This window comes from Hyalella azteca, unplaced genomic scaffold (genome assembly GCF_000764305.2).
Source record: "Hyalella azteca isolate HAZT.00-mixed unplaced genomic scaffold, Hazt_2.0.2 contig14787, whole genome shotgun sequence".
Lineage (NCBI taxonomy): Eukaryota > Metazoa > Arthropoda > Malacostraca > Amphipoda > Hyalellidae > Hyalella > Hyalella azteca.
Window position 1 is genome coordinate 6,455 of NW_025944662.1, and position 17,844 is coordinate 24,298.

Consider the following 17,844-nt stretch of genomic DNA (forward strand, 5'->3'; position numbering starts at 1 on the left):
GGACACAGCCTGAATGATATCACTCTGGAAGCAGGGGTGTACAAGGAAGATATGGTAAGAGAAGTTAGAACATCACTTATGAGATACTGGGACAACAGTTGGCATCAGGAAGTTGAAAGTACAGATAAGGGAAGACATTTGATGTCAATTAAAGGTCATGTGCAGTATTGGCCATGGTCATCATGTAAGATCAGAATAGTAGAAGCAGCATTAGCCAGATTACGAATTGGACGTGTTGGAGTCGAGCAACATTTACATCGCTTCAATTTAGCAGAGACTAACCTTTGTCAGTGTGGGGAAATAGACTCAATAGTGCATTTTCTACTTCAATGCCCTTTTTATGCTATGGCTCGGACTGAGCTGCAGGAAACCCTCCATGAACTTGGAGTCTCCATAACAGTCCAAAACTTGTGTGGAGGAGGGGATTTCCCTCCTCCTGTTCAGTTTGCAATAGTCAGTGCTTTGACTAAATACCTTCTTCATACTGGACGTTTGAAAGAAATGTAGTTCCAGCTAATCACTAATCTAATGGTCCTCAACCATCCCTTTGATGCATTTGAAGCATGACCGTCTTGGCAGGATCCTACCCATCACATGACTAAATGTAAGTGTGACCTCTGTACAGGACCTTTCCAAGATGTGTACAAAATCCCCTAGACAGGTGGCTCCCCTGTTGAGTTTTTGGCCCTGATGGTAGCAGTCAAGTAGCTTAGAAGATTAGCATAAGCAGGCCATGATCACAATACTTATTTCCCCCGTCCCTAATAAATATGATGCTCCAGGCTGCGCCATCCCAGGCTGGACCATCTGGCCCTGGCCCTCTGTCTGGGTAGACCCTCCAGTTAGGTAAGGGTTACTAACATGCATGTAACCCTAATTCCGGAGCACAGTAGTTAAATGAACTAACAGAACAACATCCAAGATATACAAACTTACCGAGGCTTTGCCTGCAGGTTTGTCCAGCCAAACCCTTGCTGCCTGTCCAGACGTGAGGCGAGTGGTGAAGAACCAAGTCCTCAGAAAGCGGACAGAAGAAGAAGAGTTGTGCCACTATTGACAAATAGCTTAGTCGATGACGGGGAAGGAGACATTTTCATTCACGATTTCACGGCATTGGCAAAGCACGAGTGTGAAGGACAGTGAATATTAATTTTATTTTTTATATTTTTCTACACGCTACCTATATCCTCATTCCTCTCGTCTCACAGACTCATGCTCTCTCTCACTAACTTGCTAAGTCACTTAACTCACTTTCAACTTCAATCACAATCAAAGGCTAAGCAGTAAGCATCAAAAATTTTTAAAATTAGTTCATTTTTAATATACTCAATATTTAAACAAATTTCTTATGTCAGTTATGTGTGATAAACTGATAATGCTGGATTGCTGGTATCCATGATACTTTACTGGTCTTGGTCTACTTATAGACATAGTTATAGGGTAATCGCGGTATATTCCGACATTGTGGGTAATTCCGACACCTCTCTACTTTTTCCTTTATATTAAGCTTTGTTTTAGTAAATTAGTTCCATGCGTTTGTTGATGGTTGAAATGATGACGTCATGCATTTGCGCGTCAAACTACAGCCAAAACACTAGGTCTTGGCCATCTAGTGGGAAAATATTGAGATCCAAAGAGAGACAATGCACGCTAGTGACGCTACCCAGGTAACCCAGTAAGATCATCGAAAAATTTGTCAAATTTCCAGGACAAATTTGAGAGTTGACCTTGCTCTACCAAATAGTGAATAGCTAACTGTTTGTGTAGGAAGAATATTATGGTTTGAGACTTTTAAATACGTCTGTGAATATTTTAGGAGTCATTTAAGTATATTTGTATTTGCTGATTTCAAGTCGTAAATAAATTAATAGATGATAAAGTTGAGAAATGGATTAAGACACATGAAAACTAATTCTGACACAACTTGAATTGGACACACACAGCTCGTTCCAAGCTGTGTGCAAAAATTAGAATGTTCTCAAATAAAAGCTTAATAGTTGTTGAGTAAATGCGTAATAAAGTAGTGTTCAATATTCAATAGTATTCTAATTCAAAGCCGTGTTGTATTCCAATACAGCTCACACAGCGATCGGAATTCGAACACGTGGATGTCGGCATTACATATTAGTTGAATTTGAAGCGCAGACGGAATACGCCTCACCACGTGCTGCATATTGCCACACGAAGTGACGGAATACAGAGATTTGGTAAAATTGGTAGGTTTGCATTCTAAAGGCTTTTTAATAAATATGGCAACATTTTGTGACGTTTCATTGTTGCCAATGCGTAGTACGGTGTTTAGAGAGTCACGCAAAGCAAACAGAACTTCTTGAGTAATGCATACGTTTTTTTTATAGTTTTTCATTTCTCGGTGGGTCCTTAATGTGACGGAATATAAAGCGTTTACCCTACTCTAAATTGAACTTGAGGTTTGAGAAAGAGTCTAAAAATGTCTCTGCTTTGCCTGCCATCAACTCACGAATCAGTCAAACTCATCTCAATTTGAAATACGGTATGTGGCAGAAGATTTCTGAAATTTTCTTACATATATTTGCTTTTTTGCAGCTCTAAGTCTAAGGTGACAATTTTTACACATTTGAAATTTCGCAGCCCAATCATGAATTTTTGTTAACAATTAGGTAGGATGCAATAATCTAGCTTGAATAATATGGCAAAAAATTGAGATAAAGCTAAATTTGAGGCTTCAAACACAAGTGTAAACTTGGAAAAAAGTTACGGTACCTGTGATTTAGTTGTGAATCAGTAAAAAAATGAAATATTGTAAATCTGGCTAATTAATTTCACCCATCCTATTCTTATTGCTCTTCCTTATTTCTTCAGGAAAAATTTGAAAAATTTTGACCTACAATTGTTGTTGAAAAATATTTGGAGACAGAAATACATTGTTTTCAATAAATAAAATAGTTTATCAGGGATACATTTTATATGATTTCATCATCATGCAATACTTTTGTTTAAGATCTTTGCTTATTAGCAAATTTGAACTTTGTTTTATTCTGTAGTTATAGTATGTAAGTATGAAATCAGTAGTGGGAAAACATCTACCGTCAGAGCCACAACTGGAGCTTTCCCGCCATTTCTGCCAGATGAATTACCTCCTATCTAATTGTTAACAAAATGCACGATCAGGCTGCAAGATTACAAATGTAATAAAAATTTGTCATGTTGGAGCCGCAAGATTTCAGAAACAATTTATAAAATTCCAATCCTGTGTAATGATGTGATATCTAATTAATTTCCAATCTGCAGATTGATTTTTGATCATTTCTACAATGTCTAATGTATCTGAAAGCTCCACAAGTGAGCCTCCTCTCAAGAAAAGACTAGTGTGTGATGACTCATCTCAAAATGGTGACACAGAGAGCAAGAATGGGGATTTGCCTCCAAAAAAGGCTCATGAACTGTCAACCAATTCTGTCACAAGAGATCCTAGTGACCCTATGGCCTTGGACTACAGCAGTCCTACTCTGAACTGTAGACCGGCCTGTAGCACTGAAGCTGCCGCTGAACTGCATGAAGACAACGCTGCAACTCAACAGGCTCCTGTGGCTGCTGCTGATTTCTCCTGCCTAGAAGTAGTGAGAGTTTTATCAAGCAGTGATGCTAGCTGCTCCATTGCGCTGGAAGCCAAACACAAGACTGAGGATGGCCGAGTCCTTGTCCAGCTCCAGGTTTGCTTTTCAAATGAATCACTTTCCTACTAATAATGGGTTTGAAGAAAAATCTAATTGTGTTGGCTTTCAGCATCAATTCTGAAATATAAATTTCAATTTAGTATCCATTTCAGGGTGCAAGTTCTTGGAGCTGGTAGAATACAATGGTTTCTTAGCATGGGGCATCTGTTGTACTTGTATTGTTCCCAAATGCTGATGCTGGCAGCAACAATGATAATGAATTGCTTACATTGTATTAATTTCAACATAAAGTATTAAGGTAAAATTCATCTAACACCTGAATTTATTGTTCAAATTCATCTGTTTTTGTCTAACATTTGAATTGGACAAAACATAATGGGAGCCCACAGTGGTACAGATAATTGCTTTATATCAATACAGCCATGATCATATAAAAATACTTCTTGCTCAGTTTTTTACCAATATTTAATATATTATTTCTCAATAAATCTCCTTAGGTACTAACTAATATTTCACTTGCAGAAAACGCCATTTGATGCTGACAAACTGAATGAAGTGATCTCTGAGAAGACAACCCTGACGCAGCTCTTCCACAACGACGTCTACAGCAAACACATGGCAGAGCTCCCACCTCACCTTAACAGTGAGTGCCTCTAGTGTTAAGCCTTCGCTCAACCCTGCACTATACTGCATCTTGACTTCTTACTCTGCTTGTTGACTCATCACATCACCTGTTGACTCGTCACACCACCTGTTGACTCATCACTCCACCAGAAGTGTTGCAGGAACTGAGGAGGTGTTGCACTGTGCAGAGCTGCAGGTGACCATCATTCACCCTGCGGAGGACAAGCACTTCCAGAGGTACGAGTGGGAGGCGTGCTGCCTGGTGGAGGAGACGCCTGAGATCTTCAGGACCTACACCAAGCCTTTCATTGAGAGCGGTGCCCCCCACAGCAAGCAGGTGGGGGGCGGGGGACTGGAGGAGGGTGGGGGTGGGGCTATAGCTTAGAGTCTACTTAGGACTTAAAGTCTACTTAGGTCTTAAAGTTTACTTAAAGTCTACTTAGGTCTTAAAGTCTACTTAGATCTTAAAGTTTACTCAGGTCTTAAAGTCTACTTAAAGTCTACTTAGGTCTTAAAGTTTACTTAGGTCTTAAAGTCTACTTAGGTCTTAAAGTCTACTTAGGTCTTAAAGTCTACTTGGGTCTTAAAGTCTACTTAAGGTCTACTTAGGTCTTAAATTCTACTTAGGTTAAAGTCTACTCAGGTCTTAAAGTCTACTTAGAATTTACTTAGGGCTTAGAGTCTACTTAGGTCTTAAAGTCTACTTAGAGTCTACTTAGGTCTTAAAGTCTACTTGAAGTCTACTTAGGTCTTAAAGTCTACTTAAAGTCTACTTAGGTCTTAAAGTCTACTTAAAGTCTACTTAGGTCTTAAAGTCTACTTAGGTCTTAAAGTCTACTTAGGTCCTAAAGTCTATTAATATGATAATAATAAATTATCTGCTATAAATAATATCGATGTTAAATATATTTATTGCAATAAGATGCAATATTGCAGTGGATCTACAACATCCTGGATGGGGTGAGCGAGGCAGACCGCGTGGTGCTGCGAGACTCAGACCCCCAGACCGGCTTCGTGCTGCTGCCAGACCTCAAGTGGACGGGCGAGCAAGTCTCCGACCTGTACTGCCAGGCCATCGTCAACAGGATCACAGTCCCCAGCCTCCATCAGGGACTTGACTGGGGACTGTCTGCCGCTCCTTAGGAATATCCTTAGTGAGGGGACGGTGAGTGGGGTCCTTAGTGAGGGTATGGTGAGTGGGGGCCTTAGTGAGGGCAAGGTGAGTGGGGTCCTTAGTGAGGGCACGGTGAGTGGGCGCCTTAGTGAGGGCACGGTGAGTGGGGTCCTTAGTGAGGGCACGGTGAGTGGGGGCCTTAGTGAGGGCACGGTGAGTGGGGTCCTTAGTGAGGGCATGGTGAGTGGGGGCCTTAGTGAGGGCACGGTGAGTGGGGGCCTTAGTGAGGGCACGGTGAGTGGGGGCCTTANGCCTTAGTGAGGGCACGGTGACTGTTGAAATTGTATAGACGAGTGTGCAGAAGGCGTGTTTGTTATCCCAGTTAACTACTGTGCAGAAGGCTTGTGTGCAGAAGACAGGTTTATTATCCTAATAAACGAATGTGCAGAAGACGTGTTTGTTACCACACTTAACGTCTGTGCAGAAGGCGATCAGCAGGAGGTACGGGGTGCAGAAGGACCGGCTGCTCGTGTACCTGCACTACCTGCCTTCCTTCTACCACCTCCACGTGCACTTCAGCGCCCTCACCTTCGACGCCCCTGGTCAGTCAGGCGTAATTTCTTTATTTTCTTTTTGAAAAAAGAGAAAATATTAATATTCTCACGCCGTTTTTTGCTTCAAAATAAAATTTCGAAGCAAATTTCGTATTATGCTTTGCCGTATTTTGCTTCGCCGTATTTCGCTCGGTGTGTTTATTTAGCTTATATGCAAGTCACTCATTATTGATATGTCACGTTATTCTTATGAATGATTCAGTTGGATAAAGCCAATATATTTTTTATTAATTGTGTTGTGTTAACATCCATAACTGATCTTCCATAAGCCGAGGTACTGAGTTTTGATTCGGAAATCCTACCATTTAGCATTCGTTATACGAAGGTAAATGCAAGAATCTCAGCCTTCTTTTGCTGTACGGAGGAGAACCCCGATATTCTCGACGGCATAAGCCGTCTTCTATGTTATTCCTACGTAATGCTTCATATGGGCATAATGCTTCAATGCTATTCATACTTAAAGGCGCCACAATCTTTAAACTTGTCAGAATGCTCAGAGCTCCACGGCCAAACGCCGGCAACTATCTTGTAGAAAGTTTAATTGCACTTTATTGCACTCGGATGTCTTCCATTCAAACTTGGTGGGTTACATGGATAAAAAACGTAATTTTATTTCAGCAAAGCACAGTTTAAAACAGGCACGGTTAAAATTTAAACTAGAGTGACATCAGGTTCATGATAGAGGAGCAGTTTACTAAATCTTTCACGGCACAGCCACGACTCCAGCGTTAGAGAAGGAATGCTGAGAGTTAGTAGAGCGGAGTGAGTACAGGTATAAACCTCACTGTAGGGCGGGATAGAGCGGAGTGAGTACAGGTATAAACCTCCCTGTAGGGCGGGATAGAGCGGAGTGAGTACAGGTATGAACCTCCCTGTACGGCGGGACACGACTGACTAACCGACTCACAGCCACTCATACCTGACCTTGCACTACGTCGTTCCAACGACTGTAAGGTCTGACTCTAATGTTACTGGCGCAGCTTCGCCAGACGTAACAGAATAATGCACATGAGAACAAGTGTTAGATTTAATCGAGTAATAAATATTAGAAAAACAGGTATGAACCTCCCTGTAGGGCGGAATAGAGCGGAGTAACGTAACAGAATAATGCACATGGGAACAAGTGTTAGATTTAATCGAGCAATAAATATTAGAAAAAGATGTTCAACTTTCACAGGTTAAACTTAGAAAAAGTTTAAAGCTTGACCCCTGCCCCCAGGCACGCGGTGTGGCAAGGCTCATGCCCTCTGTGACGTCATCAGCAACCTGGAGCAGAACCCGCAGCACTACACCCACGCCACCCTCGCCTTCACCCCCAGGGACAACCACCCACACCCTCTTGCCCGCCACCAGCGCCAGTCAAAACTGGGGGACTAGGGGATCTGGGGAAGACTATGACCGAGTTTTAAGTTAAGACTAAAAGCCCCCAATTATCCTAGATTGTGACGTGTGGGAGCGAAGCTCGTATTTGCAGTACAAATAATTAGGTTTACGTGTTCTTTTATACCTGACACAGCGCTTGCTGGTGTAGGAACTTGTTACGGGAGCTACTGACGCGGTTCTCGACGAAGATTTGCTTGGTTGTGACATGACTCTGGGGAATTAAATTAAAGAATGCCATCATTAACCGTGAACATAAGTGTGCTCAGTCCTAACGTTATGAGGGTCGTGCTGCGACCAGATGATATAAAAAAATAGGTCATGTTCGCACCCATAGGTCAAAGAAAATGTAATTTCTTCCGATACGCGTTCTTGGTAGTAGAAAAATAATTACGAAGTGGTTTGGAGATTAAAGGAGGAAGCGATCTTGCCATGTTATATCTAGCGTAAATACAGAGTTGACGTTACAGGTTGTAAAATGTACTGTACTTCCAACAACGCGTCGTCAGTGTACTATCGCGTTCATTTCCAACATGAAAGTCATGACTGATCTAATCAAAAATTATATGATAGGTTCTCCATGAGAAGTAACTTGGAGAACTAAACAGAAATGCAGTGTCAGGATAATTTTTCCTTTAATCACGGTAGTTAGACCCACGAACCTGCCACACCCAGCTGGCTAACCTGCTGCAAATGGCTCTCAAAAAATGGAACAGAGTTGCCGCCCATTTGAGCCACTTGGTTTGCTGGGGCGCAAAAGCCACGATTATGCATTGATTAAAGAATAAAATGGATGGAATGAAAGTCCGTTGACCAGAAGGTTTAATTATAGCTTTTTCGAGGCGCACTTTGTACAGCTTAGCACATCTAGTATCTAAGAGCATCAAAATGCTAGTTCCTGCAAAAAGGATTGAATCGCAAAAATTTTGATAGTCGCCAAACGAGGAATGCTTTCATGGCAACGTTTAATCAAGTTTAATTTTCATGGCAACGTTTAATTAAGTTTAATCAACTGCTGTACCCGCGCTGATCTTATTATGAACCCGCAAGCAGCCATTCCACGCGAGGATGTTTGAATCTTCAATCGTTTTGCTTCGCGGGTAGTTTCATGTTTAGAAAAATAGATCATAGCTACATTAGACTTACAAATAAACTACTTCTGGAGACTTGTTGATTTGTGAACCCTACTGTTGAGGGCTGGAGGAGGGGGAGGAACGTCCCCTTCTTGGGCACCCAAATGAAACCAACCCCAACACAACCTCCTCTGGAGTTCTAGAGTTACCCTAGGATCGCCGCCCCACTGGAGTGGGGAGGAGGTTTACAATGGATCAGGTTTAATTCACAGTAACAATTCCGGGGTAATTATTCAACAGAGAAATTGAATGAAAGATATACACACCTCAGAGCTGAACAACTTGAGCTGCATTGTTGACGTCAGCCACACGACAATACAAATAATAGCAGCGGACATCACTACCAGACACTCCCTATTGATGGGCTTTACAGGCTGGGCCATTAGCATAGCTGAACCAGCAAACGAAAATGATGAACTTGCCGCCACCATATGGCGGCTTTAGTGATGCAACACACGAAANCGGCTCCCTCCAACAAAGGTTAACCTGGTTTCTTCAATTAACCTGGTTGTTGGTTTCAATTCAAATTCAAACAAGCTGCTTTCCATAACGCTGTTGTGAATGCGACAAATAAATTCAATAAATCCGTCCGTAAGTATCTTTTGCGCGTCAAATAAATGATTCAATATATACTATTTTATTCTGTTAAAAACAAAGGAGAAGGCGGGATGAAGGGAAGGAGGACGAACGCCACAGTAGCGCATTAGTAGCACCACTGAGACGATTAGCTAGCCGTGGTTTTAAGACTTGTTAAGCTCAGTTAATTTCACGGTGTCGCTGGTGCGCGGCGCTTGGTAGCCGTCGAGGGCAGTGCTTGCAGCATGGCCTTGAGTTGGTGTCCTTAACCGCACACGTTACCAAGGTCTTAAGGGCCTGAGGCCACAAGGTCTCAAGGATCTGAGGCTCAAAAGCCTGAGGTCTCAAGGGCCTGCGGCCACAAGGTCTCAAGGATCTGAGGCTCAAAGGCCTGAGGTCTCAGGGGCCTGAGGCCACAAGGTCTCAAGGATATGAGGCTCAAAGGCCTGAGGTCTCAACGGCCTGAGGCCACAAGGTCTCAAGGATCTGAGGCTCAAAGGCCTGAGGCCACAAGGTCTTAGGGTCTGAGGCTCAAAGGCCTGAGGCCTCAAGGACCTGAGGCTCGCCCCCACGCACCTGGTTGGACAGCCACACCCTGAGGACGGGCATGCCGGCAATGATGGAGTTGGGGTCTTCCTCGGCCGCGGAGTTGACGGTGTCGTTGGCGCCGATGACCATCGTCAGGTCGGTCTCTGGGAAGTCCTCGTTGAGCTCGTCCATCTCATTGACGATGTCGTAAGGCACCTGCAAGATATACAGCATCATACACAAGTACTAAACAAGTACCAGAACAGAAATAAGTACTAAAACAGACCAGACATGTAACACTTTTACAGCACCCCCTTATTCCTGGTCCCAAAAGACGCACTCCAAAGAATTGTTGGTACTCAAGACATGTAATGACAAGTACTATGTATTAAAGACGTACTCCAGCCTCTGCGAGGAGCACGTTGAGCTGCCCCGGCATGCGCCCAGCCACGGGGTGGATGCCAAACCTGACGTTCTTGCCCTTCTTCCGAAGGACCTCGACCAGCTCAGCGATGGGGTACTGAGCCTTGGCAACGCACAGCCCGTACCCTGCAACAGAAGTACGTTAGAGGTACGTCTCAGCCCGTACCCTGCAACAGAGGTACGTCTCTAGTTAGTTCAGAGTTAGGCCATCAGATGACTCAAAATAAATGAAGGTGGATGTGAACCTAAACTGGGAGAACAAATGCATGGAGGAGACGACGTACCAGGCACGATGATGACGTACCAGGCACGATGATGATGACGTACCAGGCACGATGATGACGTACCAGGCACGATGATGATGACGTACCAGGCACGATGATGACGTACCAGGCACGATGATGATGNTGCATCTTGACTTCTTACTCTGCTTGTTGACTCATCACATCACCTGTTGACTCGTCACACCACCTGTTGACTCATCACTCCACCAGAAGTGTTGCAGGAACTGAGGAGGTGTTGCACTGTGCAGAGCTGCAGGTGACCATCATTCACCCTGCGGAGGACAAGCACTTCCAGAGGTACGAGTGGGAGGCGTGCTGCCTGGTGGAGGAGACGCCTGAGATCTTCAGGACCTACACCAAGCCTTTCATTGAGGGCGGCGCCCCCCACAGCAAGCAGGTGGAGGGGGGTAAGGGACTGGAGGAGGGTGGGGGTGGGGCTATAGCTTAGAGTCTACTTAGGTCTTAAAGTCTACTTAGGGCTTAAAGTCCTTAAAGTCTACTTAAGGCTTAAAGTCTACTTAGGGCTTAAAGTCTACTTAGAGTCTACTTAGGGCTTAAAGTCTACTTAGGTCTTAAAGTCTACTTAGGGATTAAAGTCTACTTAGGTCTTAGAGTATACGTAGGTCTTAAAGTCTACTTAGGTTTTAAAGTCTACTCAAGTCTAACTCTAACGCTCTAACTCAATGGGCAGATGATGTTCATACTTTGTACTATAAAATAATATTGATATTACTAATATTACTGCACTAAGATGACAATATCATAATTAACGTCACTGCAATAAGATCCAATATTGCAATGGATCTATTAATATATTAATATTAAATTATCTGCTATAAATAATAATGATGTTAAAAATATTCATTGCAATAATAAAATACAATATTGCAGTGGATCTATTAATATATTAATATTAAATTATCTGCTATAAATAATACCGGTACTGATGTTAAAAATATTTATTGCAATAATAAAATATAATATTGCAGTGGATCTATTAATATATTAATAATAAATTATCTGCTATAAATAATACTGATGTTAAAAATATTTATTACAATAAGATGCAATATTGCAGTGGATCTACAACATCCTGGATGGGGTGAGCGAGGCAGACCGCGTGGTGCTGCGAGACCCAGACCCCCAGACCGGCTTTGTGCTGCTGCCAGACCTCAAGTGGACGGGCGAGCAAGTCTCCGACCTGTACTGCCAGGCCATCGTCAACAGGAGGGACTTGGCCTCCATCAGGGACTTGACTGGGGACTGTCTGCCGCTCCTTGGGAACATCCTTAGTGAGGGCACGGTGACTGAGGTCCTTAGTGAGGGCACGGTGAGTGAGGTCCTTAGTGAGGGCACAGTGAGTGGGGTCCTTAGTGAGGGCACGGTGAGTGGGGTCCTTAGTGAGGGCACGGTGAGTGGGGTCCTTAGTGAGGGCATGGTGAGTGGGGTCCTTAGTGAGGGCACGGTGAGTGGGGTCCTTAGTGAGGGCACGGTGAGTGGGGTCCTTAGTGAGGGCATGGTGCTGTCTCTTATACACATCTAGATGTGTATAAGAGACAGGGTTTATATGGTTCTAAAGTCAGTTCTGGTTTTTCGTCTGTCCGCTGGCTCCTCCGGCTCGCTAGAGTCGAGGGCAGCAGCTCTGCCGATTCGGCGGTTTGAGTGGTCGCGATAGGTTCCATGGTGGAGAGCTGGGTCGTTGTAGGAGAGATAGTTACAGGAGGCGCATCATTGGAAGAGTTCATTTCAGTTTTCATAAAGTTTCATCCAACAACGCGTCGTCAGTGTACTATCGCGTTCATTTCCAACATGAAAGTCATGACTGATCTAATCAAAAATTATATGATAGGTTCTCCATGAGAAGTAACTTGGGAGTACTGAACGGAAATGCAGTGTCGGTATAATTTTTCCGTTCATCACGGTAGTTAGACCCACGAACCTGCCAAACCTAGCCGACTAACCTGCTGTAAATGACTCTAAAAAAATGGAAGAGTTGCCGCCCATTTGAGCTACTTGGTTTGCTGGGGCGCAAAAAGCCACGATTAATCAAGGCCTATATAATTCAGAGGATGGAATGAAAGTCCGTGGACCAGAAGGTTTAATTATAGCTTTCTCGAGGAGCACTTTGTACAGCTTAGCACATCTATTATCTAAGAGCATCAAACTGCTAATTCCTGCAGAAAGGATTGAATCGCAAAAATTTTGATAGTCGCCAAGCGAGGAATGCATTCATGGCAACGTATAATTAAGTTTAATTTCCATGGCAGCGTTTAATCAAGTTTAATTAACTGCTGTACCCGCGCTGATCTTATTATGAACCCGCAAGCAGCCATTCCACGCGAGGATGTTTGAATCTTCAATCGTTTTGCTTCGCGGGTAGTTTAAGGTTTAGAAAAATAGATCATAGCTACATTAGACTTACAAATAAACTACTTCTGGAGACTTGTTGATTTGTGAACCCTACTGTTGAAGGCTGGAGGAGGGGGAGGAACGTCCCCTTCTTTCCCCTTCTTGGAAGCTTGAAAAAAACCCAACCCCAACACAACCTCTAGAGTTATCCTAGGGTCGCCGCCCCACTGGGGTGTTGAGGGGGCTCACAGCGGACATAGTTTCAATTCACAATAACAATTCCGGGGTAATTATTCAACAAAGAAATTGAATGCAAGATACACACACACAACTCGGAGCTGAACAACTTGAGCTGCATTATGACGTCAGCCAGACAATACTACAAAGTATAGCAGCGGACATCACTACCACACTCTAGTGATGGGCTTTACAGGCTGGGCCATTAGCATTGCTGAATCACAACACGAAAATGATGAACTTGCCGCCACCGCATGGCGACTTTAGTGATGCAACACACGAAATGATGAGCGACCACACCGAAAGTTTGCGACAGGACACTTTTAAATTAAGTTAAAAACACAGCGAACATCAACACTCGAAAGCCTCGTTGAAATTAGACTAGAAACGCGAAATTCACTTCTAAGAAGAATCGTACAAAATGAATTTAGAAATTTAATGAAAAGTGATTATGCGATCATAAAAATTGAACATTGTATTAAAATCGACCAGAAAATGAAAGAGCTTCTGAGAACGAAAAATAATTTCAAATGCTAGTACAAAAAAGGTAGCACTTACACAAATTTTTCTAGTATACGCCAAGAAAATAATTTGCATTTTTGCGGTTGTCTGTAGCTTCCATCTCAGCGTGGCATCAAATATGACCTCACGTCAACACCGCTGGTCTCAGAACTCTCACTTAAATACTGCTAGGTGTTGACATTGGACGATAAAACCTCCGATTTACTTTAATTATATAAAAATTCACATGAGAATAACATCAAACATTTCAAAAGTTGCCAAAGAACGACATTAACATCAGCAAAAAATACACGGAGAATTTCTGCGTTTTTTCACCTTATGGCGACAGCCACAGACGTGGCCACTAGAGGCGTCGGGGCGTCTCTTGAGGCTCAAGAAGAGGCCGTCGTTCTCTAGTTATAATAAGTATGGTCATTCCTAGACATATTAATTCAAGTCATCGTCTAGTCGTCGCACGCCATGATATCCTATGTCTAGTCATTGTCGAAGGATGTAATTCTTCGTAGTCAACCTAGGTCTAGTCGTCAAACGTTTTCTACGTACAGGCAATTTCAGTCGGCAAAAACGGTTCCAGCAGTGTTGCTTCTAACAGTAAGTTTCTTAATAGAAAGAATGTCCCACACTATACTTATTTAATATAGACTATTGATGGACTATGTTCCAACCTATCAATAGAATCTATATTCCAGAATGTCACACGTCTTGGTTCTTACATTCAACTGCAGAGTTACACCCTGATGATAATCCAAGGTCTAGTCGCTACGTAGCATTCATGTAGGTCTACTCTTAGCANCCACACCTCCTGAACATGTCCAACATGCCACACCTCCTGAACATGTCCACCACACCTCCTGAACATGTCCAACATGCCACACCTCCTGAACATGTCCACCACACCTCCTGAACATGTCCAACATGCCACACCTCCTGAACATGTCCACCACACCTCCTGAACATGTCCAACATGCCACACCTCCTGAACATGTCCACCACACCTCCTGAACATGTCCAACATGCCACACCTCCTGAACATGTCCACCACACCTCCTGAACATGTCCAACATGCCACACCTCCTGAACATGTCCACCACACCTCCTGAACATGTCCAACATGCCACACCTCCTGAACATGTCCACCACACCTCCTGAACATGTCCAACATGCCACACCTCCTGAACATGTCCACCACACCTCCTGAACATGTCCAACATGCCACACCTCCTGAACATGTCCACCACACCTCCTGAACATGTCCAACATGCCACACCTCCTGAACATGTCCACCACACCTCCTGAACATGTCCAACATGCCACACCTCCTGAACATGTCCACCACACCTCCTGAACATGTCCAACATGCCACACCTCCTGAACATGTCCACCACACCTCCTGAACATGTCCAACATGCCACACCTCCTGAACATGTCCACCACACCTCCTGAACATGTCCAACATGCCACACCTCCTGAACATGTCCACCACACCTCCTGAACATGTCCAACATGCCACACCTCCTGAACATGTCCACCACACCTCCTGAACATGTCCAACATGCCACACCTCCTGAACATGTCCACCACACCTCCTGAACATGTCCAACATGCCACACCTCCTGAACATGTCCACCACACCTCCTGAACATGTCCAACATGCCACACCTCCTGAACATGTCCACCACACCTCCTGAACATGTCCAACATGCCACACCTCCTGAACATGTCCAACACTGTCTCTTATACACATCTAGATGTGTATAAGAGACAGATGTAGGAGAGGATGGCGCCCGAGGAGCCGATGAGGGCGCCCACCACCGTCATGAGGTTGTTGTTCAACATGAAGCCCTCGGCACACAGCGCCCAACCGCTGTAGCTGTTCAGCACCGTGATCACCACGGGCATGTCGGCGCCTGGGGGCATGAGGGGGGCATGTTAGACGATATATTACACTACATTAATAGTAACATTATGTTAACATGAACGTCAGGGAGCATGTGGGGGCGAGGGAGGCATGTTGCAACCTAGAGGCATTAGGGCATGTCTGCGGGAGGGGGCATGTAGGAGGTGTGACAAAGTGACAAATCCTGGGGCATGAGGGAGATATTCACGCTCACCACACTAACATCACACCCCTGCCATCAACTGACCTCCGATGGCCATGGAGAGCCTGATGCCATCAACTGACCTCAGATGGCCATGAAGAGCCTGATGCCATCAACTGACCTCCGATGGCCATGGTGAGCCTGATGCCATCAACTGACCTCCGATGGCCATGGTGAGAGTGACGCCCATGATGGTGGACAGCGCGGTGGTGGTCCCGAGCATGGACAGGCCGGCGGTCAAGGAAGGGTCCAGGAAGTAGTAGCCCATGGCGGCCACGTTGCCCCCCAGCAGGCCGAGGTTGAGGGCGTTGCGGCCAGGCAGGAGGAGGGGCGCCGAGTTCAGCAGCCCCTGCAGCTTGCCGTACGCCACCAGCGACCCACTGCGGGGGGAGGGGGCGTTAGTGGGAGGTCGTTGTGTTGGGAGCAGGCGATTGTGTGGGATTTATGGAACGGTAGTTTGGGGCAGTGTTGGGAAAAGCAAATGTGCAATGCATGCAAGGGCATAACATGAATAAATGAGAACAAGGGACGAACAAACAAGACAGTAGGAACAGGAGTGGACAACAAATGTCAGTACAACCTGTGTGGTAAGAGTCAATGGAAATTCAGTTGACAAGCGATGGTGGCAGACATGAGATACTCTATTGACATAACACTTGATCTGCGCCAGATGTTGGTGGACAAGAAACATTAAGATAATGAGCGATAGCAATCGACAGGACACCAGCCGCCAGGCTGCATGCTGCCCCAGGACGCACCTGAAGGTGACGCCGCCGATGAAGGTGCCCAGGAAGAGCGCCGTCTTGACTGCGTTGGCCGCGGGGTCCGTGGCGAAGTGAGGGAAGTCGTGCAGGTACGTCGCGAGGCACGTGAGCACCGCTACCGCCCCCACCAGGCTGTGGGGGACCACATGTTAAAATGGGGATCACAAGGTATCAGGGGGACCACAAGATACCAGGGGGACAACGCGTTAATATGGGGATCAAATGGAAACAAGAGGATCACAAGGTAACATGGGAGCAGATGGGGGACTACATTTAATAAGGTGCTGTGTGTGTGGCAATTAAGATGGTGGCATCAAAATAAGCATTCAACATGGCAGCATCGAAAAAACATTCAAGATGGCGGCATCAAGTATGATATTCAAGATAGTGGCGTCGAAAAAAGCATTGAACATGGCGGCGTCGAGAATGATATTCAAGATGGCGACAAGGGATTATATATTCAAGATGGCTCATATAATTGACAAGAAAAGCCCGCCGCACCTGTGGAAAGCCGCCACCAGCTGGGGCAAGTCTGATATCTCGATCTTCTTGGCGATGGTGGAGCCGATGAGGCCACCAACACCAGCTGCTGCAGCCATCTGGGCGAGCACGGGCGTAGACGGCACCAGCTGGCCGATGGTCGCAGCGATGCCTCCTGTCACGCCGATCTGGCAATATCAAACGTTATTATTACACGAGAAGATATTAAACAGAATTATTACACAACAATTATTACACGAGAAGATATTAAACGTAATTATTAAATAACAATTATTACAAGAGAAGATATTAAACGTAATTATTACACGAGAAACGTAGCGGCACACATGGCAAGATCTTGAAATATCAAGACATGCGAGGGTGAGGATTTATTGGATAATCTTTTAGTGTAGAACTATTTTGACAAGGCTTTTGCACCGCCATTTGGTATTATATTAGGCAGGCTTTGTGGGCCCTTCACCACACCCCACCACCCACCATGCCGAGCCTGCAGGTCCTCTGGTCGCCCCACCACCCACCATGCCGACCCTGCAGGTCCTCTGGATGCCCCACCACCCACCATGCCCAGCCTGCAGGTCCTCTGGTTGCCCCACCACACACCATGCCCAGCGTGTTGCCCAGCCTGCAGGTCCTCTGGTTGCTGAGGCCCGCCAAGGCCCCGACGCAGCAGAGGGAGGCCGCCAGGTAGGCCATCTGATGGCTCTCAGGGTAGCCGGCAGCGGCGGTGGCCCCGTAGCCCCCCAGCAGCGCCAGCGCCGGGATGCCGTACAGGTAGTTGTGCTCGGGAGGGTCCGAGGGCCTGCGAGAGATCATTTGTTTATTGGGGATATAACTACAATGATTATACTTATTTACTTAAATATGTTCACATACATACACGAATGACATAATAATAATAATTATGTGTAACATAACGCATAATATTTAGAGCAGTTACGCAATCAAATATTATGCATGTAAAACAAGCCACACCTCCTGAACATGTCCAACATGCCACACCTCCTGAACATGTCCACCACACCTCCTGAACATGTCCACCA

At 45.0% G+C, this 17,844-nt stretch overlaps 2 protein-coding genes across 2 annotated transcripts in view; one reads left to right on the plus strand and one right to left on the minus strand.

Annotated features, from left to right (window-relative positions):
• The first annotated feature begins 3,265 nt into the window (after positions 1-3,265).
• On the plus strand, positions 3,266-8,556 carry LOC108671885 (m7GpppX diphosphatase-like). Its single transcript, XM_018159479.2, is given in 7 exon segments — positions 3,266-3,692; positions 4,179-4,299; positions 4,469-4,617; positions 5,217-5,375; positions 5,377-5,445; positions 5,879-5,996; positions 7,228-8,556. Coding segments are annotated over 7 exon segments (1,173 nt in total). The 5' UTR covers positions 3,266-3,293; the 3' UTR covers positions 7,386-8,556.
• Positions 7,510-17,844, minus strand: part of LOC108671884 (NAD(P) transhydrogenase, mitochondrial) — a gene marked incomplete at its 5' end in the record, with an annotated part of 17,286 nt that continues 6,951 nt past the window's right edge. Inside the window, 11 exon segments of the mRNA XM_047884168.1 lie at positions 7,510-7,602; positions 8,073-8,134; positions 8,577-8,688; positions 9,653-9,841; positions 10,026-10,174; positions 10,439-10,475; positions 11,450-11,871; positions 15,204-15,347; positions 15,699-15,919; positions 16,298-16,435; positions 16,805-16,971. Coding sequence (XP_047740124.1) covers positions 7,510-7,602; positions 8,073-8,134; positions 8,577-8,688; positions 9,653-9,841; positions 10,026-10,174; positions 10,439-10,475; positions 11,450-11,871; positions 15,204-15,347; positions 15,699-15,919; positions 16,298-16,435; positions 16,805-16,971 — 1,734 coding nt within the window.